This window comes from Phascolarctos cinereus, unplaced genomic scaffold (assembly GCF_003287225.1).
Source record: "Phascolarctos cinereus isolate Bilbo 61053 unplaced genomic scaffold, phaCin_HiC Scaffold_2;HRSCAF=192, whole genome shotgun sequence".
In the NCBI taxonomy this organism is placed as follows: Eukaryota; Metazoa; Chordata; class Mammalia; order Diprotodontia; family Phascolarctidae; genus Phascolarctos; species Phascolarctos cinereus.
This window is the reverse complement of record NW_027555625.1, coordinates 162,104,388-162,130,716: the sequence shown is the minus strand read 5'-3', so window position 1 is coordinate 162,130,716 and position 26,329 is coordinate 162,104,388. Positions and strand designations below refer to the sequence as shown.

Sequence of the window (26,329 nt, the reverse complement as noted above, 5' to 3'; positions counted from 1 at the left end):
TTAACCTAGCATGCACCACTCTATAAAAGGCTCTGAAGGAGTGACTCTACTACTAATAATTTCAGATGAGATTCAAATCTAGCTGAAGCATAATCAAAATCAAAACAGCCTTTATAAACTACGGTAAATAAAGGTGAATGAATGTAATTATTCTGGTAAGCTCAGGCTGTGTGTGTTTTGCACAGCCCTCCATTTTATGGGAAAACAAAACCAAATTTTAGTAATGCTAATTCCGTTATTACAAGACTCACAAGAACTTTAAATTACTTAAGGCTATTACCTTCCTGAATTGACAGGCATAATATTTAGCCTATGTGGATCATGGATATTATTTTGGTGACAAGATTATGAATTTCTTGCAAATCGCATCCTTTTCTTTTCCAGAGTTTCTTCACTTTTTTACTCAACAAAAATCACTGAACGCTCTTTCTGAATTATTAGAAAAATCCACTCTAATAGTTACTAATTAATGAAGTTTTCCAGTTACATAATTGGTTTACTGACAGAGGAGATCTGCTACATTTGTAGGAATTTTCACAGCCAGAATCCAAGAAAATAACCTGAGTTTTTACCATTTTGAATAATAAAATCTTCTTTCATTACCTAGAATAATGTGAACTCCTGTAGTAGATGGGAAAAGTCAAGAAATGTCCCCAGATTGTTCTAAGAAATTCCAAATTACTGCCACCCCTTAGAGTTGAGCCTTGTCTTATAGCAATGAGTTAATCTTAGTGAAGAACTAATATGCAAATGTGGAGGGAAATGATCACTTCACAAGGGCAGAACTCGGCCTCACCTTCAATGTTCCCCTACATAGTGGTTCCTCCTTTCGGCCTAAAGCAAGACTATGGACCTACTGGAAGGGACGTTGACAACATCCAGACCTCCAAATGGAAGGTGCCTCTGTATCCCACCTCCCAATTAGGTTTTTTTTGGTGACTTTCAGAAGGCATTCTTGGGTCCTGCTGGCACAAAATTCCTACAAATGTAGCAAGTATCCTTTGTCATTAAAACAAGTATATTGCTGGAAAAATTAATTAATTTGTAATTATTAAAGTAGATTTTTCCAATAATCCAGGAACAGCATTCAGTGATTTTTATTGAGTAAGAAAGTATGAAGCAATATTAACTTAGTCCTTTTTAAAATACATTAGCATAAGAGGCAGCTAGGTGGCGCAGTGAATAGAGCTCTGGCCTTGGAATCAGGAGGACCTGAGTTCAAATTCAGCCTCAGACACTTAACATGTTCTAGCTGTGTGACCCTGGGCAAGTCACTTAACCCCAATTGCCTCGCAAAAAAAAATACATTAGCATAAAACACAAATATATTTTAATTTTCTAATAACTTGCTTTCCTTTATAAAGTGAGAACCTTTACTCATACTTTGCCAAAAATTTGGAGGCCATTTGTTATAAGTTCCCTTTTCTCTCCTTTTTACTTCATCTACTGCCGACATCATCTCCTGCTATGTGTTGCTTTTACTCTGGTCTCAGATAATGAGATGGCCTTTCTTTTGGCCTGGCAAAGTACCTGGCACATAGCAAGCACTTAATTAAATGCCTGGTGGTTGCCTCATTCCAAATTAATGGCATTTTAGTAAATTAAACAACTGCCTGTGAATAATATGGGAGACACCAATTTAAAAACAAAGCAAAAGACAGAGGAGTCGGGACAGTTGGCTTCTAATCTCAGCAGTGGCATGGATTTACTGAGTGGTTTTAAGCAGCTTTTTACCTTTACCTCTCTTAGCCTTAGTTTCCTAATGGTAAAGTGGGGATCTCTAAGATGCATTCAGAGCTTTATTTAAAAAAAAAATCCCTCAGTGATTCAGAAGTCTTGGTAAACCACCCAGTGAGCATCAAAGAACAACTTTTAAAAAGTCATTTTGGTAAAAGACAAATTTATAATTTTTTTTGTTCCAATCAGTGAAAGAATATCTTTAAAAAATCATTTAAATAGAATAAGCTGAATATATACTTTGTGACATGCAGTACCAGAAGCTAGATGGCTGCCATTTTAATTCTCCACAGCCTAAAATTAAGCCATGGTGACAGCATATGGCAGCCTGTGGATAACTGGTTTTCTCCTCCCCCTATTCTTCCCAACTCCAACTTCTAGGACTGCTACAATTTAAAAAAAAAAAAAAACAACCGGATTGTTGCTCAAATTTGTTTATGAGGCATAGGCTGGCTGTGATTTTTTTCTGATTGGTTCTGGATAGGGGGGTCCTCAGCAGTCTACTGCTATTGTATTGTTTCAAACTGTGCTGAGAAAGGGCAGCAGCAGGGAGACTAACCCACCTTGAAGCAATCAACTATAAGGCAGCAAAGGTGTCAGGAAGAATTGGTGTCTAAGAGGAATGACTTCAGTCCTCTCCCAAAAGTAAAAAATGGCAGCAGCAGCAAAACAAGGAGCAGATTACATGTAGAGGTGCATCTATTCCTCTTTCTGGCCACACCCACCCATGGCCACACTGAAATTTTCAGCAAGCTTCAAGACAAAAATACATACAATAAAAACAGCATGCACTCCTTCCTTACCTATGACTCATAAAATCCTTAGCTTCCTCCAACTGAAGTAGCCTGTCCCCCCAAATGAGACCTTTCCTGATGCCCTCTGTTGCTAGCACTTTTCCCTCAAAAGTTAATTTGTGTCTACTTCTCATATATATATACATATATATGTACATATATTTTTACTAATCTGTGTTCATATTGTCCCCTTATCCCCTAGAATGACTGAATGAACGAATGAATGAAATAGCACTTAGTAAAGGTTACTACATGCCAAGCACTGTGTTAATACAATAGAGAAGTTGGTCCCTGTAATTAAAAGCTTAAATTCTAATGGAGGAGGATCTTACAAAGGAGTGGTGGCTAAGCAAGAATTGCTCTGGGAAGTCTTGGAGATGGGGAGTGGAACACCTGGGCACCACATGGATTCCCAAAGGCTGGGCTTGAGTATAGCTGGGAGAGGAGCACAAAGGTATGGTTATGCTTTGGGGATTCCAGGCTGAGTATCTTATCTCTTACCAGAAAAGGTCTCCCAGGTTTGGAAGGGAGAGTGGGTTGAAAAAAGTTGAGGTGAAACAATGTAAGCACCTTGAGGGTAGGGACTGTACTATGGGTTTCTTTATAACCTCAGCAACTACTACAGTAACTGACAGGTTGGTTTTTTGTTTGTTTTTAAACTGGATCTGCGATTTTACTGGCATAGGGAACTTCTGGTAAGGAAACTTCCCCTATCAATGTAGATCAGCATCTGTTCTGTAATTCAAAAATTACCCAGGCCATTGAGTTAGTAGCTTGCCCAGAGTCAAATAACTGGTTCTATATCAGAATATAACCAGCTATACGTCAGGGTCACAACTTGAATACAGGTCTTTTCCATTGAGGTCAGCATATTATTCACAACACCATCGTGACTGCCTACATTTTCAACATTAACAGTTTTTGCACGTTCTGCTAAATTCAAGCCAGTATCCTTTTTTTTGGAAAAAGTTTCAATAGACAAAGCAGGACAAAACAAAATATGATAACTATATTTGTGCAAGTCAAATAACTTGGTTTTAACCCTGTATTTTGAGGGGCTAATCTCATTTTTGCCATAATCAATAATAAGAACTTTTGGTAATAGATATATAGTTTTTTATTGTGTTAAAAATGGCCCTTCTATGCCCATGATTTTTAGGTGCTTTAGCATAACTGCCTCTCCCTATTAGTCTGTAGGATCCTGGAGGACAGGGACTATTTTTTCCCTTCCTTTGTATTCCCAGTGCTTACTACGAGACATGTTGCTGTTGTTTGTCCTTTGTGCTCTAAGAGAACCAAAATGACATAGTGATCAGGATCAATGTACAATGTGTCCTGTGGCCGATCAAACCTACATGTGCTCAGAAGGCTCTACCACAAGTCAGGCACAAATAAGAGATACACTAACAAAAATGACTCTGAGGTTTTACCTCATATCTAGAAAGTTGGCAAAGGTGACAAATGATGGGAAAAGTCAGTGTTGGAGAGGCTGCAAAAGGACAGGGACACGAAGACAATTTTAGTGGCGCTGTGAATTGGTCCAGTGACTGGATTGGTCCTGTCATTCCAGAAAGAAATTTGGAATTATGCTCAGAGAGGCTACTGCTAGCCATATACCCCAAGGAGGTTAAAGATAGAAAGTAATGTCCTATATATATATACACCAAAATATTCACAGCAGCACTCTTTACTGTGGCAAACAACTGGAAACAAAGCAGGCACCCATTGGCTGAAGCATGGCTAGACAAACTGTAGGCACAGTAATGTAACTGGATACTGTGACATAAGATGAGTATGAATGATTCAGAGAAACAATGGAAAACACGTGAACTGGTAGAGAGGAAACAGAACTAGGAAAAAATACTTCATGACTCCAATAATGTAAACAGAGAGAACAATTAAAGGAAATGTTATACTGTGGAATTATAATGACCAAACCTGGACCCTTAAATGAGACAAGGCATCTCCCTTCTTTTTTGCAGAAGTAGAGAGTATTTGAGCATGGAGTACTCTTTAAAGTGTTAGATGCTGTCCATGTGTTGGTTGGTTTTGTTGAAACTTTTTTTTTTCTTTTTCTTTTAAAAATTTTAGTTACAAGGGAACTCATTCTATAAGGGACAAGGGGATGGATAGAATCACAGTTAAAAAAACTAGGAGGGACCTTAGATACCTTCTAGTCCAAATTCCTCCATTACAGATGAGAGGACTATGGTCCAGGGAATTTAAGTGGCATACCTACAGTATCACCGGGAGTAATCATCAGAGGAAGGATTAGAACTCAAGTCCTCTGATGCCAGAGTTAGTGCTTTCCCCAGGGTATCATGATGCTTGCTTGATTTAGAAATGAATGGCAAGCAAAACAAAGGCACCAAGTGAAAGTTATATTTAAAAATACTCAGAGACAGGTTAAACCTGCATAACCATCTGAACCAACCCTGCTCCAGCATGATCTCAGCCCTAGTCAACAGATTCTGATATGGCTTTTTCCCCAGTTTTTTTCCCCATCCTAGTGGCCTCTCTCCTAGATGGCCTTTATTTTGTTGATTCTAATTGACAAATTGACAATTTTCATCAACTTCCAAAACGTGGTCTGGTGACCAGGACAAAGCAGAGTGGTATTTCAATTATCTTTTTTCTAGCCAGAACAATTTTTAAAGCAGCCTAGGATAGCATTAGCTTTTTGTTTTGTTTTGTTTTGTTTTGGGGGGTGGCTCATTTGGGGCTTGTGGTCCAATGAAATTCCCATGTTTCCCCTAACATAAAATGCTGTCTAGTCTTTCTCACCCATCTTATATTCATGCCCTTGAATTTTTGAACCCTTGTGTAGACTTTAAGTTTACATACAAATTGTTAGATTTTGGTCCATGGTTATAACCTGTCAAAACATTTGGAAATCTTGACTGTTAATATGCCATAGAGTTTAAGTGATCATATTTCAAAGGGTACAGTGGAAGGGAGGTAGTATTGTATGGATTAAAATTCTACAGCAGAGGTCAGCCCAGGAGAGATGAGAAGCTCTTATGAATGAAATTCTAAAGATGCAAGGAGAAATAATTCTGATGAATTATATATGATAAGAATATAGAGAGATGCTGTAATGGATAGAGAGCCAGCCTGGAAGTTAGGAAGACCTGGGTTCAGGTCCTATCTGTGACACTTAACTTGTGTGACTCTGGCCAAGTCACTTAACTTCTCAGTTCTCTAGGCAATGATCTAAGATTTTAAATTACAGAGTAGGTGTGACCTACACTGGTAGAGGGAACTTCTTCACCCTAGGGTTCCCCACTTACACTACAATTACAGGACTGGTCTTGATCCCCATATACATATAATATATTCCCTATACTCTCAGCACTCAGCAGTCTTCCTCTTACTTAAGTGATCATGTGCAAGTCACTTAACCTGTTAGGGCCCAAGATTCCTCAGCTGTAAAACCTGGGTGGGGAGAATGAGAAATTGGACTAGATGATCTCTAAAAAACCTCCTCAGTTCTAAAATTCTACGATTTGATGCCACCGTTATTTCTCCTCTGCTTTGATATTGTCTTCTGTGAATTATCAGACATTCCACTAACATTCTTCCCTTGATTTACTTTTTATTCTCTGTGGTATCTGACTCAGCAGATGTATATGGGAACTTTTTCCCCTTTCCTTGTATTTTTTACCCCAAAGTCCTTGATCAGATCTGCAAGCATTTAGGCAAATGTCCATTTACCACTTCTTGTAAGATCCACTCCCCTACTGGCTAAGAGTCCCCTTATTCTTCTATCTTAAACCCTGGTCTAGAAAAACAAATCCCCATTCTTTAATACTTCCCTTCTTAACTCCAAATTCACTTCTCATTTCTGATTTTCTCTTCTAAAGCTCCTACCTCCATTTTGTAGCACTGATGAGAATACCACTTAAGGACTTCAGTTTCTTGCTAAGAATTCATAATCCCTAGAGATGCTTTATAGATTCCTTCTGTCTATATCATTTGTTCCTACATAAATCACCAGAAATACTTTTCAGGTTTATCAAGTCTCAAGAGGCTATCTATCACATACCAAAAAGGAGCTCTGGGAAGAAAGCATACTTTTCAATTGTTCACATAAGGTCAATGTACAGTTGCTTTGGTGCCCCTCGGCCAGAAGTCATCAATCTTCACAATTCAGCTTCTCTTCCTGGGGTCAGTATTGGAAAGCCTTTTCTCCTGATGGCAACTGAGGAAGCTTCACTAGAACAGAGAGGTTGCTTCCTTTTCAGAAAGTTTCAGAACTATCCCTCATGGAAAGAACTTCAAATCTTTTTTCTACCTCCAAAGAGCCAATGGTCCATCTTTCTTTTTTTGTGTTATATTCTTCTACTTTCTAATTCCTGACACATTTGGATTCTCCTCTGCCTGTAAGAATTATTTTCCTCTTTGTTTTCTTCTTGCTGTATATTTTTTAGGGAATACATCATTGTTTCTGATAAGGCAGAGTGGAGAAGTATTGGCCCGACCTTCTTGACCCATGGTCCTTTATCTTTGCAGGATATAATATCTTATTTACTTATTGAAACTCCCATTGGCTTCCTTGCTCCTTTGAATGCCTCCTTCTCAAACCTCTTTGACCATTTCTCTGAAGAACGTTCTTCTTTCTCCCATCTCTTAAATGAAGATATTCTACCAATGCTCTATCTTAGCTCTGTTCTCATCTCCCTGCAGACTTTCCCTGGGTGAATTTACTCATCCCCATAGGTTCAAATGTCATTTCTATGCAAATGATGCTCTATCCTTGACATTTTCCCCAAGCTCTACTTCAATTTCTGTTAGATATCTTTACTTGGAATGCCCCACTGGGAACTCAATTCAACATGTCCAAAACAGAACTTACATTTTAACAAGGTTGCCTCTCCTCATTATACCCTTACTTTTTAGGAAGTGCGGGGGGAGGAGAGATTTTTGGCATTGCTCTCCTTCCGGTCATTTATGCCAACTATCTTCAAATAATATTTAGCTTCTCTTTCCCTCCCTTTCCACACATGATAGCTCATTAAATCCATTTCAGTTGTAGCTGCTGAATCTACCTTCAAATTCATCCCCTCATTTCCATCTCTACTTTCATCACTATAGTTTAGATCCTTATTAACACTGCTCTCTTAACTGGTCTGTCATAGAGCCAGTGTCTTTCAAACATCTTTGCCAAATAGACTTTCCCAGCTCTGATCACATTGTTCTTCTGCTTAAAAGCCTTTACCAAGTGCCTCTGTAATTATGTTCATAGTCAGGTATCCAGGGCTCTCTCTTCTCTGCCCCTGCTGGTCTGTGTCATCCTCTTCTATCATTTCTTCACATGGGCCTTACATTCCAGCCAGTCTGGATATTTGCTTCCCCTACACTTGCCCCATGCTTCTGACAATTCGTATACCTACAAAGCCCTTCCTTTACCTCTCAGCTGGTCAAAATCTTATCTTCAAAGTCTAGTTTCAATGCTATTTCCCTGCACCAAGCCTTTCTTATTCTTCCTATCTGAAAGTGACTTCTGCCTACTCTAAACAATAATATTTTGCTTATACTAATTTTATGAACATATCATTTGCTCCCTGGCCATTTTTTCACCAGTCATCTACTAAACCAGAGATTGATTCATGAGTTCCTCATAAGACCCATTATATTAGGCCAGCTTTAGCCATGCATCACATTACTCCTTGGCCACCTTCTCTCCAGCTGCCATGCTAAACACAGTATGCTCCCCAACTCATCCCCACTTCCACACCTCCTTTAGAATTCTAGAACCATATACAACATCACTAAAGTGAAAATATGTTTAATAAGAATGTATAGGCATAGCCTATATCAGATTGCGTGACATCTAAGGGTGGGAGGTGGGGAGGGAGGGGGAGAAAAATTTGGAGGTGATTTTTGATAATTCAGAATAAATTAATAATAATAAAAAAAGGAATTCTAGAACCACAATCAAATCAATACTGCCATTGCTATTGGGAAGGGTATGCTAGTCTACTCCCCTATGGCTCTTCTTACCATTCCAATAACTTTCCAAAGCATGATACCCCTCCCATAGCCACTACTCTCCTCTATTTGTTGTTTCTTTCTATTAGAATGCTTAAGGGCAGGAACTATTTTTACTTTTGTATTTGTATGCCCAGCACTTAGAAGTAATATGTACTTACTTACATAGTAATAGATTTAATATATGTAATATATAATCATTTAACATATGCTTTTTCATCCATCAACTATCCATCTATCCATATTACACTTTAGTTTACCTTGAACTGCTCTATGTGTATATTTCACCCTCCTACTAGACCATAAGTTCCTTGAGGGCAGGGACCATCTCTGATATTCACAGAATGGTATCTTACATCAAGTAAGAGCTGAACACTATTCGCTGAATGACAGGGATACATTATAGGGACTGGTGATATCATCCATGGTGAAACTCCAACGAATGTTAGCATCTCCTCTGCCACTTATCATTTTTAGAGAGAGGCCTAAGCTTTAGCACACTATGAGGTTAAATAACCTGCCTGGAGTCACATAAGCAACAGATGTCAGAGGTGGCACCTAAACCAAGTTCCAAGGACAACTCTATATTCTCTACTCCATGTTGCCTTTCTTGCTGAATGAATATTAAATATTCTAACATGGTCATGTGTGATGATCTAAAGGCAAATTCACTCAACATAAAAATATACAAAGCCTAGTTAAGATATCAAAATGCCACATTATTCTTAGAGAATTAACACAAGAGTTATAAATTAACTTTCCATTAAAATAAGGCCAAATTATACATGCTCCTAGCAAAGAATATAATGTTGAGAGATAGTATCACTTACTTTAGGTGAAATGGATTTAAACTGAATTCATATGTTTCTGTCTATGAGATGCAACATTTGATCTTAGCCCAAAGAGCCTGAGAAACAATTGTGTGATGACTAATATAAGAGAATAATAGTCATAGGAAATAATTAGAAATAGAAGTCCAAGTTAGAATGAAATATTAAAAATGTTTTAATAAACTAAGTTAAAGCTTTATGGGACTCAACAATTAAGGAGGAGGCCAAAGTGATAAATACAGATACTGATTTTAAACTACGAACAGTGGAATAGAGCCTCTCAATTAAATTCAACATTAGATAAAGGAGAGTCCAAAGTCATAGGAAAAAGCCTCAGAGAGCACTCATATTGCAAATGTACCACATACAGAATCTAGACTCTTGTTCATCATGCTTAGGTTCCTTGTCTTTCCAGATGAACAAATTTAATTAAAGCAGAGGGATCAATTTTTCTTGCAAAGAAGGCAATTGGCTTGATTTGTTGGGTATTTATATCAACTTGTGCTCTTTATACAGCATTTCCCCCCCAAATTGTCACTAAAGATTTATTTAAATGACTAAATTGGGTGCAGATTAGGCAAAGAAAATCCTCCAGATTTTTATATTCACTTGCATGATCTCATTCTTACCGTGAGACAATATCCATAATGCAGAAGATAATTTCTCTTTAGAAGCAGGCAAATATTCTGGTTGGGGAATATGAATGAGCCTTTCAATAGGGGTTCTCAAAGTTCCTTGACCACTTATTTGCAGTGACCTTCATATCCACTCCATTTTAGCCACCACCAAAAGCCATGTCCACACATTAGCCATTGTCATCATTCACAACTGCTCCATATCTAAGACCTTGAACTCAGAAGTTCTGCTCTCCTCATTTCCTATCAGCTATAATAATGGCTTTTGGACCTCATCATCATGCCTTCTTTCCCTAGGAAAATCATCACTGAGAAATTTCATTATCTTCCAAGATTGAATGTCTCTGGTACTCATATCCCATCGGTATCAATTGTGCCTCTGATTGGAGGGCAGGACAATGGGCTGCACGGCCTCTATTTAGGGAAGGGGCTCAGCACATTCTTCTCCTCATTTACCACAAGCTATACTGCTTTTGGATTTCTCTGGACTTGTCCACCATGCCCTGGCATTATGTATCTTCCCCGCCTCCTCTCAATCTCTCTTCCCTCTTTTCAGCTTTCTTTTGTGTGTTATCTTCCTTCATTAGGTTGTAAACTCAATGAGCTATTAATAACTATATGAATGTTCCAAAACAATAATAACAAAGAAATACAAATCAAAATAACTCTGAGGTTTCACTTCATGCTCAGACCAAAGCTGACAAAAGATTGGAACAGTCAATGTTGGAAGGGTTGTGGAAAGACAGGCATACTAATGCACTGTTGGTGAAGCTGTAAATAAGTACAACCATTCTGGAAAGTATTGAAATAAAGTGACAAATACAATGACTAAGAGATTATTCTGATAGGCAAATACCCCAAGGAAGTCAATGATAAAAAGAAAGAAAGGTACCATATAACCAAAATATCTATAATAATATATGTTTCTGTAGTAGAAAAGAAATGAAAACAAAGTAATTAATTAGGGAACGACTCAACAAACTGTATTTCAATGTCATGGAATATGAATGCATTGTAAAAAATGAACGTAATAAATACAGTGAAGAATCAAAAGACTCCTGAACTGATGCAAAATGAAGTAAGCATAGCTAAAAATAGCATATATAATTAAAAATGTAAATGAAAAGAATCACAAAATAATTGATATGGCATAATTACAAAGAACAAAGAGGAGACACGAGAAGGTACCTCAGTCTTTTGTGAGTGTTCATGGGTTTGGAAAATGGCATCCACTGTCAGATTTTGTTTCTCTTATTCTTAAAAAAAATGATAACATTACATGGGATGGCTCTCGGGGAGAAGGGAGGGATGAAATAAAGGGTGAAATTTAGGCTCTGTAAAAAGAAGACATTAATAAAAATTCATTTTAAAATGTTTTTGAATCATGACTGTTATCTAATTTATTATTTGCCTCCATTATGAAAATTTGACAAGCATGCCATTTTGACTTTTATAAAAATCACTGATAAACAGCACTAGTCCAAGTCCAGATCCCTTGAGGTACTCCAGAGGAGAGTTTCTTCCAAGTGAATACTAAATCATTAACTCATATTTTGGGTTTGACCATTCACTTGGTTCTGAATCCATCTAGCTCTGGATTATAGTCACAATCTAGCTCATACTTCTCTATCTTGTCCACATGAGCTACATTGAGAGGCTTTATCAGATGCTTTACTGAATTTAAGAAAAGCTTCGGTCATTTTTTCAGTCAGGGCTGACTCTTTGTGACATCATTTGGGGTTTTCTTGGCAAAGAAACTAGAGTGGTTTGCCATTTCCTTCTCCAGCTCATTTATAGATGAGGACACTGAGGCAAACAGGATCAAGTGACTTGCCCAGGGTCACAAAGCTAATAAGGATCTGAGGCCAGATTTGAACTTTGGAAGATGAGTCTTGACTCTAGGCCTAGCACTCTAACTGAACCTACTTAGCTGCCTTTACGGAAAACTATATGCATCTTATTCATCTGATTTACCAATTTAGTAAGCCTGTCAATAAAGGAAATGAGGTTGGTCTGGTACGTTCTGTTTTCACTGGATGTTAGCCAACCATTCCTTATATAAGGCATTCTAGATTTTGCCAGGAACCAGTCAGACTCGTTGGTCTTTAATTTAAAGGCTCCATTCTATTCTCTTTTTGGAAGGTCAGGATAATATCTGCCCTTCTCCAGTTCTGCTGTACCTATTCTGTCCTCAGGTTTTGTTTTGTTGTTGTTGTCATTGTTTCAGATAATTGACTATGGCCCAATCATCTGCGCAAATTATTTTAATACCTTGAGATAATAATGGATCTGATGACAAACTCATCACGAGTAATTAGATATTCTCTTACTCTCTCACTACCTACCTAGTCAATTATTTCCACATTAGTTACCAAGTATATGGGTGACACCCAACTCTAAAATCTAGCCCCAACCAGCTCAGACCTCCTATTTCTAATTACTTCTTGGACTACAACTGGATGTTCTGTTGAAACCTTTATTTTGCCATTCCCAAAACAGAACGGATCATTTCTACAGTCCTCTACTCTTGCACCTCTTGCACCCTTGTCCTATCACAGCTTCTGTTTTGCCAAATTCCAACCCTGGATTATTCACATCATCTTTGTTCATGTTCACATGGTGCCAAATGAATTTGATACAAATCAAGGAACTGAGCTGTCCAGGTCCACTACAAAATAATGTTAGCTGAGTTGCAGTAAGAGAATCCGTTTACTTTTCCCTAATTCTCTAGTCTTCTTCTCTTGGAGGCTGTTCTCATTGCTCTGTTCTCTTCTCTCTCAAAATTCTTACTCATTACCACTTCTTCTGACTCTCACATCTGAGGACCCCACTTGATATTTTACTGAGAAAATTGAGGGTATTCACCAGGAGCTCCCACTTCTCTATATCTCAAAATTGCTTGATACAACCTCTCACTCTTTCCTTCTTTACTCCAGTTTCTGATTGTGTAGTGGCCCTTCTTGATGAAGTCAGCCCTCTACATGTCCTCATGATCTGTGCCATTTTTTTTTTAAATCAACTCTATCATTCCTCCTCTTTCTAAACTTCATGCTCTTAAAATTTACTGGCTCTGTTACTGCTGCCTAAAAACATACAGAAGTCTCCTCCATATCAAGACAAGAATAACACACACACACACACACACACACACACACACACACACACACACACACACACATCCAGAAACAAAAACAACAACGCAACACTAGACACTATCATGTTTTAAAGATACCATTCTTTACTTCTCCTTTTCCCAGCCAAATGTTCAGTTTACCAAAGATTTCTTAACTTCCAAAGGAGATGTTCTTTTCTCAGTCCTCACCCTTCTTGACTGACCTCTTCGCAATATCTGACACTACTGACCACTCTTCCTCCCTGGATACTTTCTTCTCTGGGCTGTCACAGATCTGCCCTCTTGGCTCTCCTCCTGTCTGACTGCTTCATCCGTCTCCTTTCCCGGATCTTCAGTCATATCATGTCCTGTAATTGTGGGTATACCCTCAGGCTCTGTGCTGGACCATTTTCTAGTGTCCCTTTTTATGCTGTCAGTGAAATTATCGCTTCAATAGGTTTAATTTTTATCTTTATGCAGATAATTCACAGATCTATATGCCCAGCCTTAGTCTCTGAGCTCTGGATGTCCTAGAGACATCTTAAAATCAGCATGTAAAAAGAAAAAAAACCTTTTCATCCTCCTTCCATGCCCTCTCCCAAATTTCCTCATTTCTCTCAAGAGCACTAACATCCTTCCTGTCTTCCAGGTTCACAACCTCAGTGTTTTCCTTCATTCCCATTCTCTTTCACCCTACGTATTCTACCACTTGCCAAATCTTGCATTTTTACCTGTACAACATTTCTTACATCTGATAGCTATCTGATAGGTTTCCATTCAACCAGAAGGAATATGAGGACGTATCACCTTAATTCAGGTAGTCATCATCTATTAGCTAGACTATTGTGACGGCCTCTGAATTGGTCTTCACACCTCATGTCTCTTCAAGCTAATCCATTCTCTGAACAGCTGCAAACACAATTCTCCTTAAGTGCAGATTTGACCATGTTACTAACCCAACACAATAAATCCTAGTGGCTCCCCATTACCCCCAAGACAAAAACAAACTCTTGTTTATCTTTTAAGCCTTTCACAACCAGGCCCCAATCTATCTTTTCAGTCTCATTATATAGTACTCTACTTACTGTACTCTATGGAGTAGCCAAATTAATTTCGCTTTTCTTCCCACATCAGTTCAATTCCCTTTCTGTTCTCCCAGGCCTGTGACATAGTCCTCATAGAAATCTTACTTCCTTCAGGACATTCCTATTATAGAAATTACATATTTTTTTTGGGCACCAATCTCTTTATAGTGTACATATTAAATGTCTCTCGATTCCATGCCCCTCATTCCATCCTCCCACTTCTTACCTGGTTTCCTTGCCTCATTTCCTCCCTTCTTTAAAAAGCCCTTATTGCTGGAGGAAATAATTTTCCTGAAGCATGACTCAGACCACACCCTTACCTAAAAAACGTCCTTTACTCTCCAGTTATTTCTGAGCTTCAATATCCACAGCATGGCAGATAGTTTAATTTTATTTTGAATTATAGCATTTTTATTAGCACATAATTAGTCATGTCTATATCTTACTTCACTGACTAGACTGTAAGCTCCATCAGAGTATGAACACTGTCTTATCATCTTTGTATCTCTCATGGTACCTAATGTACCATGCCTCAACAAGTGTGCAATAGTTATTGAATGAACTCCGGCCTTGAAGGGATCTTTGTTCTTCTCTAATTTGACCTTTTCGCGTTATAGATAAGGCAACTGACCTCCTGAGAGGTTACATTACTTGCCCAGACAGACTGAAAATTAGTGTCAGAACCAGGTAGTCCCTTGGACTTCTGCTCTGTATTGCACACAATGAAAAGTTCCCTTAGGAATTTATGCTGTTTCCTAGAGAAATACACATACTAATGTAGTGATAAGGCTTGGTCTCATATTAGAGATATAGATATTAAGGGAAAGCTCAGGTAACATGATTAATGGTAGAGTTTACAGATGAGCTATCCCAAAACATTACATTTGCCATAACTTTACCTTAATTTTGAATCTTCTTTAAAATATGAATTTTTTGATCTAGAGACAGATCCTTCATTGCTTTCAAATAACACATGATGTTGTTCTTTGTATATAGAACCATTTTTAAAAGGATTTTTTGAATTTTTTCTACAGCAGTGGCACTGGATTATACTGAGTTACCTAAACCTTCTCTCTGATTTCCCTCACTACCACACATCCATGTGAGCATGTGCATATATGCACACACACACACACACACACACACACACACACACACATTCCCACATACACATCTGCAAAGCCAGAAGATCTACAATTAGAGAGTCAAGTATTTCCTTTACTTGAAATTAACTGGCCTATATTAGGATCCAATACAGAACCCATGAATACCAGACTCTAGCTATCTGAGAACAAAATTCAAATTGGATCAGTCAATAATATTTACTGGATGTGTGGCAGAAAAAGACAATAGTTCTGCTAAATCAAAATTCCATTTCTAGAACTATCTTAAGAGAGGAAAAAAAAAGTAATTTAAAAAGGCAAATAAAATTTCCCCAGGACAAAAAAATAGGTGTCTGTCTTTTCACTTCCAACTATTCTTATATAGTTATGATGATCCTATACTATAAATCTTTAGCTGATTAATTCTAAATTTTTAGCTACAAGATTCTTAACCTCATCCTGTATTGAACACCATCTGTCTGTGGCGAATATTTAGCTTTCACTCACAACCTGCTTCCTAGCTCTTCCTTAACTAAATGTAGCTTCTTAAAAGAGATGAAAGTTTTCCATTCAACCAGAAGGGGTATGAGGACATAGTCTATAAATAGGCTGGTTTCATTACTTTGTAATCTCCTGCTGCCATCTCCTGTGTTAAACGAAGAAGCTGCTTGTCACTTTTGAATAAGAATTAATAATGCCTCTCTGATAGGAATGATTTTTATTGGTCAATCAGACTAGATGTTTCCTAAATGAAAAAAAAAATGGGGGAAAAAGTCGATTCTCTTACCTCTAAATGACTCCGGCGTTCTGCAATTACTCTCTCATCTTTATTCCCAAAGAGCTTCTTTGGGGGGAATTCTAAAGTAGCAAGCTGAAATGTACAAGAAAGGATACATTAACATCATACCTGCAGGTTTAATAGAAATGGATATTTTAGTTTGAATTATATAGTGGGAGTCAACATAGTTCAATAGGTTACCAAATCAGGAGCCTTGAGTTCTTGTCTTGAACTCCATTACTAAATTCTATGAGATCTTGGTCAAGAACCTCTCTAGGCCTTGGTTTTCTCACCTAGAAAACAAGGAACTTGGCCTAGATTGTCTCTAAGGACCTTTCTGAATCAGTCTCTAGCAATCATCTTTGGCCAGATAAGAATTGATGAAATAAATTAAATATTATACTGGCAATTTTAAAAAAGGAGCCATCTCTTTTGAAGATGGACATCTACTCAAGTTCTTCCTACAGTCCACATGAGGATCTGCTAGTCACCAACTGAATAACACTAATGCATACTTCCCATGTGAAAAATATATTCTTGCTTGACTCCATGCGCCTACTTTGGTGTACTAATTTGCTCTTAGCAAATTTTATATTCAGTTAAGTTAACAAGCATTTAAATATGTCAAGAATGGTGTTGAGACCTGATGATTCTAAGAAAAGCAAGAAGCGACCACTGGCCTCAAGGAGAATATCTTCTCCTGGAAATCTAAGTACATACTAGTTATACGTAGAGTATCTGTTTCAAAGGTAATTTGAAAGGAGAAGGCATTCGCAGTTAGAATTATGAGAGGCCTCCTACAGGAGGTAGGCTTTGGGCTAAATCTTGAAGGAAGCCAAAGAAGCTAACAGGTAGAAGATTGTGGGCATGGGGGGTAACCAATACAACGGCATAGACATGGCAGATAAAATATCTTCGTTCAGAAACTGTAGGTAGGCTAAGATAGTTAGACTGTAGAGTACATAGAAGGAAATAACATGTAAGAAGACTGGAAAGGTAGGATGGGACCAGTTTTTAAGAACTTTAAATGCCAAATGCAGGATTTTATATTTGATCCTGGAGGTAACAAGGAGACACTAGAATTCATCGAGCAGAGGGAATGACATGGTCATGTAGAAAAAATCACCTTAGAATGAGGAAGAGATTTGAAGCAAGGAGACTAGTAGGAAGACTATTGCAGTAGCCCAGGGGAAAGGGTCCTAGGAGAGAAGAGGAGAAGGAAGGAGAAGAGAGAAGAGAATAAACACTTATATAGTATCTACTATGTCTTAGGCACTGTGCTAAGTGCTTTTTATAAATATTATCTCATTTGGTTGTACCCTATGCTCTGGTATAGGAATGGAGAGAAGTATTTAGCACAATGCCTGGCACACAGTAGGTGCTTATCTATATGAGAGATATTGTGAAGGGAGAGATAAAAAGATTTGGCAATGGATTAGATATGATGTGTGAAGGAGAGGGAAGAGTTGAGGATAATGCTGAAGCTGGAAACCTAGATTTCTAGAATGATAATGCTGTCTTCACCAGTAATAGGGAGGTCTGGGAAGGGGAGGAGTTTGGAGCAAAAGATGAATTCTGTTTTGGATAAGTTTAGGTGTCTAAGAGGCTGTTGGAGATTAGTGACAGTAGCTCAGGAGAGTTTAGTTTTGAATATATAGAACTGGGAATCATCTGTAGAGATGATATCTTTCTAGAAATACTGGAACAAAACTAATTAGAGTCCCACCAAAAAAGGACTCTGTCTGTGAGAAAAAAAATTCAATCAGTATTAAGTTTGTGCGAATACAAGCAAGTGCTAACTAGCAATAGCTGGAAGGGACTTTAGAGATCATTTTGATTAAATCTCCCATTTCACAGAGATTTAAGTTACTTGATATTTGCCCAAGACCACAGAAATGGTGAATGGCATGGCTGAAATTAGAACCAGGGTCTCCCAACTCCTACTTCCATGCTATTAAGCCATGTGCCCTAAGCACTAAGATTCACCATTTGCCTCTTTTCTGTAACAAGTCTAATTCTGACAAATAGGATCCTAAAGAAAGTCATTAGACAAGAATTTACCATTCCAGGTACTAATATTATGCACATGTAGTTTATTCATGTGCCAAAAAGCCATTTCTTTAAATGGGGATCCAAGGAGCAGGAAAAAGTACCATTTATAGTTGTACATGTACACTTCGAAGTAAGTCAACAATAGACTTGAACTCCGGCCTCAGGATTCCTAATACAGTGCTTTTCTCAAGTCCTCCTGAAACCATTAGGATATAATAGCTTAGAGAGTTTCAGGAATGAAGTCTTTAGAAACAAAAAGCTGATGGCTCTGCCAGATGCATTCCATGATTTTACAAAATCTTTTACAGTCATGACCTCCTCTTTGCTCTTTCTGCATCTGTTTCCTGATCTGGCTCCTGACCTTCCACTCAGTTATTCATACTCTGATCACTGCCACCACAGTTTGTATGTGTGTACCTGCAAGAGCATGCCTACATGTACACGTTTTGCTTTGTCAAGGGATTTCTTACTTTGGCATGTTACCCAAGGCGTTCTTGGGAGCCTGCTAGTATGACAGACTTTCATCTCTAGTGCACTTTAATGAGGAGAGATCCTTCTCTGCCAGTCAATTGGTTTTCATCTGGCCAAGATTTACTTGTCTATGAATCTCTCTCCCCCTCCATGTAGTCAAGGGTTGGTTCTGAATGCTTGGCAGTCACTCTTTCACAGTTTGGTTGTTTTGTCATTTTCTTCTGTGGATGATGAAGTGATGTGTTTCATGTCAAGGGAAATTTACAAACTGGTTTTCTTGCTAAACTCAAGTGGTGAATTGAAAGGATTTCAGAGGGAGAGAGATCTAGCATCCTTGATTTCTTCTTAAACAACAGTATTTTCTTTCCTATGTCAAATAAGCCTAACTCATTATGATCTGTGTCTCAAACATATGCAACTTTTTGCATGTGAGTTTAAAAGTTAGAGGAAATCTTAGAAACCATCTAGCCTAATCCCTTCACTTTCTAAAAGAGGAAATTCATTTAGGCCCAAAGAAGTTAAATAATTAGCTCAGTCACTCATCTAATATGGAACTAAAACCCAAATCAGATATCCAATCCTGAGTACTTTTTTATAAGTGGACAACAAAGAAAAAAAGGCCTCATGGGCCTATGAGGAGGTGACCCCTTATGAAAATGATGGGTGGAGATTAGAAAGAATAGTATGACCAGGGTATTTCTAGGACTAAAGGAAAACTCATTTGTAAAGTTTTGCTTGGAGGCATGGGATTTTAACTTCAGTGCAATTCCTCTCACTGAACTACATAAAACTAGAAAACAGGCAGTTTGTCCAATCTAGTAATAGTTTCTAGGTGGAGTTACGCAGATGACTCTAAGAATGAAAAGTCAAATCAATCTCACTCACAAGACATGTAACTTGTAATAGGTAACAACTGACAGGGAGCGGGATGATTTGGAAAATATGGGGCATCTTGGCCGCTATCCTGAGTTGTACAAAAGGATATAAAGAGAATTGCATAAGGGTAGCATTAAATTTAAGGGGTTTAAAAGTGATACACTATATAAATTCAAGATACTGGCTACCTGTAGGTGTAACAACATCTGTGTTCTCACTTAGCTCATGATTACACATACATCTAAAGTAAAATGGAGAGCTGAGACTATTATCTAAATTCTGAAAAGGGAACAAAAACCACTAAGACACTTTCATCAGATGTAACCAGATAATGGAGGAAAATGTTAATTTCTTCCCTTGATTATCCTGGCTCTCCACTTTATTTGGCACACACAGACACAAGCTCAGTGTACCTACTATATTACATTTGTCACATGGTATTTCTTCCCTGAAGACTAAGGAATTTCAACATTTCTGAAGACCCACTGCAGGAAAGACTGGGCTTCCATCAAGCTGATCAGCTATTAAAGTATAGTTATTTTTATATAACTTGTTATACATTAGATTTTTCCAAATTAATGCATGGCATTAGGATGCTTTCACTAAAAACACTCCCTGCTCCTCCCACCTATCTAAATAACATTTTTTGAAACACATTTTTATGACCAAAAAAAAAAAAGTGGTAAAGAAAGTCTTAGCTTTGGGTGAATAATAGCTACTAGCAAATGATAACCATACCTTTAAATTGGCCCAGATTTTGAAAGGGGGAAAAAAAACAACCATCACCATCTTTATTTGGGTGTGGATCAACTTTGGATAGGTATAGAGCAGTAAAGTCTGCCAAATAAGTCAGGGAACTGAAACTGAAAACCTCCATGTGGACCTCACTGTGAAGGTTGCTGCTGGACATTCAGAAAGGATTACTTTATGCTGAGATTGCATAATTCTATAGTCAGCATAGTTAATAATTCTACGTTGCTTTTTTTTTTTAAATCTCTGTGGAGACGTTAGGGCCTAGGAACTTTTCTACAGTGTGAGGTAGATGGAACAAAATTTATTACACACCCCACCAGATGTGGGACTACCTCCAATCTTCTCTAGGGCACAGAGAAGACAATTAATGATACCCTTCCCTAAATGCATTCTGGGCAGTAACCATGGTGGGGAACAGAGGAAACTGTGTGCTGTCTGTCTTGGCATCCTCACTTCCTTCTGATGATCTTGGTGTATTGGGCTCTCATGAGGACAGGAGTGAATAGCTGCTGATTGGGACTACATGGGGAAGCAGAATGATTATTCCCAGAGATGTTCTGAAGATGTGGCACTGTGAGTATGAAAACTGACCTTAGAGTTCTTTATATTTTAGCAAATATAGGACTGGGAGTCATTAGGAGAATGGATCCAGAACACCCAAGACTGCCAGCATCCTCAAACTCAATGTGTCTGAAATGGAACTTATTATCTTTTCCCCCATTCTCTAAACTCCCTCTTCTTCCAAACTTCTATATTTCTGTTGAGGGGACCACCATCTTTCCAGTCACCTACATTCCTAACCTCAGAGTCAACCCCAATTTCTCCTTTTCCTTCACAGGTAGTCAACTGACAAGTCTTCTCCAATCTACCTGTACAACATCTTCAAATCAGTTTCTTTTTCCTTACTCATATGGGCCATCAATCTTGTTCAAGAACTCTCGCCTGCACTATTGCAATAGCCTTCTAAGTCAATAGTAGGAATTGTGTTAATAGGTTGGGAAACAGAGAAAGGCAAAAATAGTTCCCACTCTAAAGGAAATTACAATCTAATGAGGGAGACAACATGCAAACTAGGTACAAATCAGACATATACAGGTAAACTGGAGGTGATCTCAGGGGGAACATTAAGTGGTTAGGAAAAGCTTCTTGCAGAAGGTGGGATTTAGTTGAAACTTGAAGGAAACCAGGAAGTCTCCTAATTGGTCTCTCTTTAAGAGACTCTCAGCTTTCCACTTCATGCTTTTTTTTTTTGTTCTTGATGTTATCTAAAGTAAAAGTCACACTATGTTACTCCCCAACTCAAAGTGAAGTAGCTTCATATTGACTCTAGGATTAAGTACAGACTCTTCTATTTGTAATTTAATGTCTTTCATGACTTATCTTTCCAACCTTGGTAGATGTTCCTTCCTTCATTCAACTCTTCAGTATAGCTAACCTAGCCTTTCTGTGGTTTCTCATACACAACATTCCATTTCCCATGTCCATGTCATCTTTGAGATGGTATCTTTGGGTTACATGTTCCCTAGACCTGCAGAGAACTTTCTATCCTCTCTGCCTCTTAGAATTGCTCATTTCCCTTACTAAAGAACCATTTTTTGTACATAATCTTTCCAGATTCCTATAGCTGCTAGCAGCTATCCCTCTTACAAACAAAACAAAGCAAAACAAAACCCTTGTATTTATTTGGTATTTATCTATGTATGGGTTCTTCCCCCAGCAGAATGTAAACTCCTGGAGTGGAGAGACTTTTATTTTTGTCTTTATACCTCTAGAGACTACGATAGTACCTGACACATAATTGAAAGGATAAGGAATGGACCCACAATGTCATTGGTATAGGGAAATATTATACATAAAAAGAACATATTTGAATTTCTTTTATTTACTGTTCATTCATTTTATAATTAGAATTAGAAAAATCGCTTTCATTTCCCTCTAAAACTGACCCCAAAATGAGAATTCGGTAATGAAAAACAGTATTGTGACAGTCTATCCAGGGCCCCAAAAATCAGCTGGCTGCTCTGAGGTGTCAAAGACACAGACAGCAGCCATCTTGCAACGCTCCTGGGTGAACGGGAACCAAAATAAAATGTAACTGGGAAATATTTAATAAAAAAAATAAAAGTACAATAAAACACAGATAATGTTAACATGGTTTTCTAAGTCAACATGCAGCCAATAGGTATTCTCATGTACTGTTTCGTGGCCCTATTTTGATTTGAGTTTGTCACCACGGGGCTACAACTATATCAATAATACTTCAATGAACACAAGGATATCTGGGTTCTAGTCTTGACTTCCTCTTCAATTACTGGAGTGATAATAACAAATCACTTAAATTCCTTAGTTAGGTGGTGCAGTGGATAGAGTGCAAGGCCTAGAGTCAGGAATACTCTTCAGCCTGAGTTCAAATCTGGCCTCAGACACTTACTAGCTGGGTGACCCTGTGCAAGACACATAACCCTGTTTGCCTCAGTTTCCTCATCTGTAAGATTACTGGAGAAGGAAATAGCAAACTGCTCTAGTATTTTTGCCAAGAAAACCCCAAATGAAGTCATGAAGAGTTGGACAAGACTGAACAACAACTAAGTTCCCTCAGCTTTGATTTATTCATCTACTAAATGATGGGGATGGGCTAGATAATCACTCAGGCTCCTTCCAACTCTAAAATTTGATTTAGTGTAATTGGGCCTCAGCTTTCTTATCTGTAAAAGGAAAGATACCGGCTTGATAATCTTTAAGATTCTACCTGACTTTGACAATCAATAATTCACACAGTGACTACTAAAATCTTTCAAAGATGAATTAAAAGTTGTGAGCATGTAGAACATACTACCATATATTGAATGACACATCAGGTTTTTTGGCTATATTGCTATATTAAGGAATACAGTGATTTAAAAGAAAATAGTGGGGCTCTCATTTGAAGCAAAGCTCAAATCCGCAGAAACAGGATTGAGACCACACTGATAAACAGAGAAATTTATTCACGCTGCTTTTCAAAAGGTAACAGAAAAAGAAAGAAACAGAAAGAAGTGGGTCAGCAGTATTCAAGGCAAAAGAAAAATACTTCAAATTGCATCTTCTCCTGCAACAAAAAGGCAGTGGTTTTTACCCTGTTGAGGTGGTAGGAAATGGTGCAAGGGTTGTTTGAATTCTTATAGGAAAAATGACAATTATGATAAAAGTAAATGGTTATATATGACTGGAATAAATTGGGATGTTATTTGTAAGGAAATGTTAGGTGTGGAGAAGAGAAAATTTAGCATCAGACCTAAGGTCATCTTGGTATAATACAAAATCATGCAATTTGATTACATAGAATACAATAGAGAAAAGAAAGATATTGGAATAAAACAAAGTATTTCATTAGTCTACGAGAAATCCAATATAAAATGCACTTTATTCTTTAATTTAGTAAATAGTCAAAATGAATGATGAAATAAATTTTAATACATTTAAATAAATTAAAAGAACAGAATGAATAACTTTAATTTAGTTCCTGCCAGTGTCCATAGAGAATATCTTTTCCTTTGTCAAGTTCTTATATGTTTCTGGTCTGAGCTCTAAGTTTTCCATTTTGGATTTTTTAGCATCAAGTTTCTAACTTAATATAAATCTACAGCATGAGTAATCCACATAATCAAAAAGGACAAAAGGTCATTTTGTGAAAGGCAGAGAATTTTTAAATTATCATTTGTAATTCCTCTGGAGAAAGGGAAAGCCCTAAAATTTCTTAGTTTTTCTCCATTATATGTGAATCCCACTTAATATTCTTTCTGTTGATTATAGTTTATCACTTCAAGGAATTATAATTTCATTAGTGTGAATTCTGTTTCCATTGATGCAGTCTGCAATCTTTCGATGTCTTATTGAGTCAACTTTGTTATGACTCAAGGGGGAAAAAAAATCAACTCTCTTATGTTCATTTTACTATGGGCTGATTCTAATGACGAGCCTCTCTGAATCCAGTTAGACCTGTTCTTGCAATCAATCAACAAGCATTTATTAAGCACCTGTTAAGTACTAGCCACTGTGCTACCTGTTGGGGACAGAAAAATAAAACTGAAATAGTCACTACTCAAAAGGAGCATACGGTGCATCAAAACAGAAAATAACAATAATGTTAACAATAATATTAATATCTAGCATTTATATACCTCCTACTATATACCAGGCGCAATGTTAAGTGCTTTATAAATATCGTCTCATTTCATCCTGACAACAACACTGGAAGGCACCTAGGTGCTATTATTATCCCCATTTTACAGCTGAGAAAACTGAGGTAGGCAGAGGTTAAGTGACTTGCCCAGGTTCACAGAGCTAGCAAGTGTCTGAGGCTGGATGTGAACTTAGACTTTCCCGACTTCAGGCCTAGCCCTCTATGTGGCTGCTTAGACATGTATATGACTAAGTATATATAAATTAAATAGAAGGCAATTTGGGATTTAGGGGGCACTAGCAGCTGGGGGAATAGGGAAAGGTCTCATGTAGGAAGAGGTGCTTGAGGTAAGAAGTTCTAAGAGGCAGCAGTGAAAAGTGCATTCCAGAGATGAAGGAACAGAGAGCCTGTGCAAAGATCTACAAAAGGGATGCTAAGGGGTCAAATGTAAGGAAAAGCAAGAAGGCCAGTTTAGCTCGTCTGCAGGGTATGTGAAGGGGGACACCTTATACATCATAAGGCTGAAAAGACAGGTTAGAGCCAGGTTTTAAAGGACTTTAAATGCAGACAGAGGAGTTCATGTTCGAACTGAGAGGTAATGGAGCCACTGAAACTTCCTGAGTTGAAGAGTGACATTGTCAACCCTTTGTTACAGGAAAATAACTCCGGACATCTGTGTGACCTTGGGCAAGTCACTTAACCCTGTTTGCTTTGGTTCCTCCTATGTGCCAGGCACTATTCTAAGTGCTTTACAATTATTATCTCATTTGATCCTCATAACAACCCTGGGAAATGGATGCTTTTATCACCCCTTCCACCACCCCACACACACTTTATGGATAAAGAAACTGAATCAGACAAAATTTAAGTGACTGACCCAGGGTCACACAGCTAATAACTGTCTGAAGCTGGATCTGAATTCAGTTCTTCCTGACTCCAAGTCCAGTGCTCTATCTACTGGACTATTTAGCTGCCCCAGTATCCTCTGATACTGCAGTCACTGTGGTGTAAATCCTCATCACGCTTGGACTACTGCGATGGCCTGCTGGCTGGTCTCTTACCACTTCAGTCCACCCTCCACTCAGCTGCCAAAATTATATTCCTAGAGTACAGATCTAACCATGTCACACTCCTCCTCAATAAACTCTAGTGGCTCATAATTAACTCCAGGATCAAATATAAAACTTTCTGGTGTTCAAAGGTCTTAATAACCTGGGGTCCCCTCCCCCTCCATTCTAGTCTTCTTATATCTCCCCACTCCCCACGCCCAGTGTGCTCTATAATCCAGTGATGTTGGTCTTCTTGCTGCTACTGGAACAAGATACTCTGCCTCTCTACTCCAGGCATTTTTATTGGCTGTCCCCCATACCTGGAATGCTTCCCCTCCTCATCTCTGTCTACTAGCTTTCCTTGCTTTCTTCTAGTCCTGGATAAAATTATGCCTTCTAGAGGAAAGTGCCTTTCCTCTGTTAATTATTTCCTATTTATCCTGTATCTAGCTTGCTCGTACATAATTGTTTGCATGTTGTATCCCCCGTTAGATTCTTGGGTTCCCTGAGGGCAAGGACTGTCTTTTGCCTTTCTTTGTATCCCACGGCTTAGTGTGGTGTCTGGCACAGAGTAGTAAATACTAAATAAATGCTTATATAAACTGACTGACAAATCTAGTGTTAAGTCAGAGTACCCGATTTTAGGAAATTCTTTTTAAGTCCCTTTACCTCCACATTTTCAAGTCTGCAAACCCCGCCCCCCGGCCAAAAAAAAAACCAAAACAACCAACACCTATTTCAGGGACTTTGCTCAAAGCCCAACAAACAAAAAGAACCTGGGAAGAAGCTGAATAGAGGTTAGGGAATCAAGGTGAACTGTACTTTCAAGATCCCTGGACTGCCATGGAAATGAAGTGAGGGCAAGAATAAAAGCTATGAGAATAAGCCAAAGCTCTCCACT

The 26,329-nt window shown here is 38.1% G+C and overlaps 1 protein-coding gene across 2 annotated transcripts in view; it reads right to left on the bottom strand.

Moving 5' to 3' along the window:
- Positions 1-26,329, bottom strand: part of KIF16B (kinesin family member 16B) — a 350,941-nt gene that overhangs the window by 35,539 nt on the left and 289,073 nt on the right. For both annotated transcript variants that reach the window (XM_020986360.2, XM_078149707.1), the window contains one exon: positions 16,075-16,158. In XM_020986360.2, the coding sequence (XP_020842019.1) occupies positions 16,075-16,158 (84 nt within the window). The remainder of the gene's footprint in view (positions 1-16,074; positions 16,159-26,329) is intronic.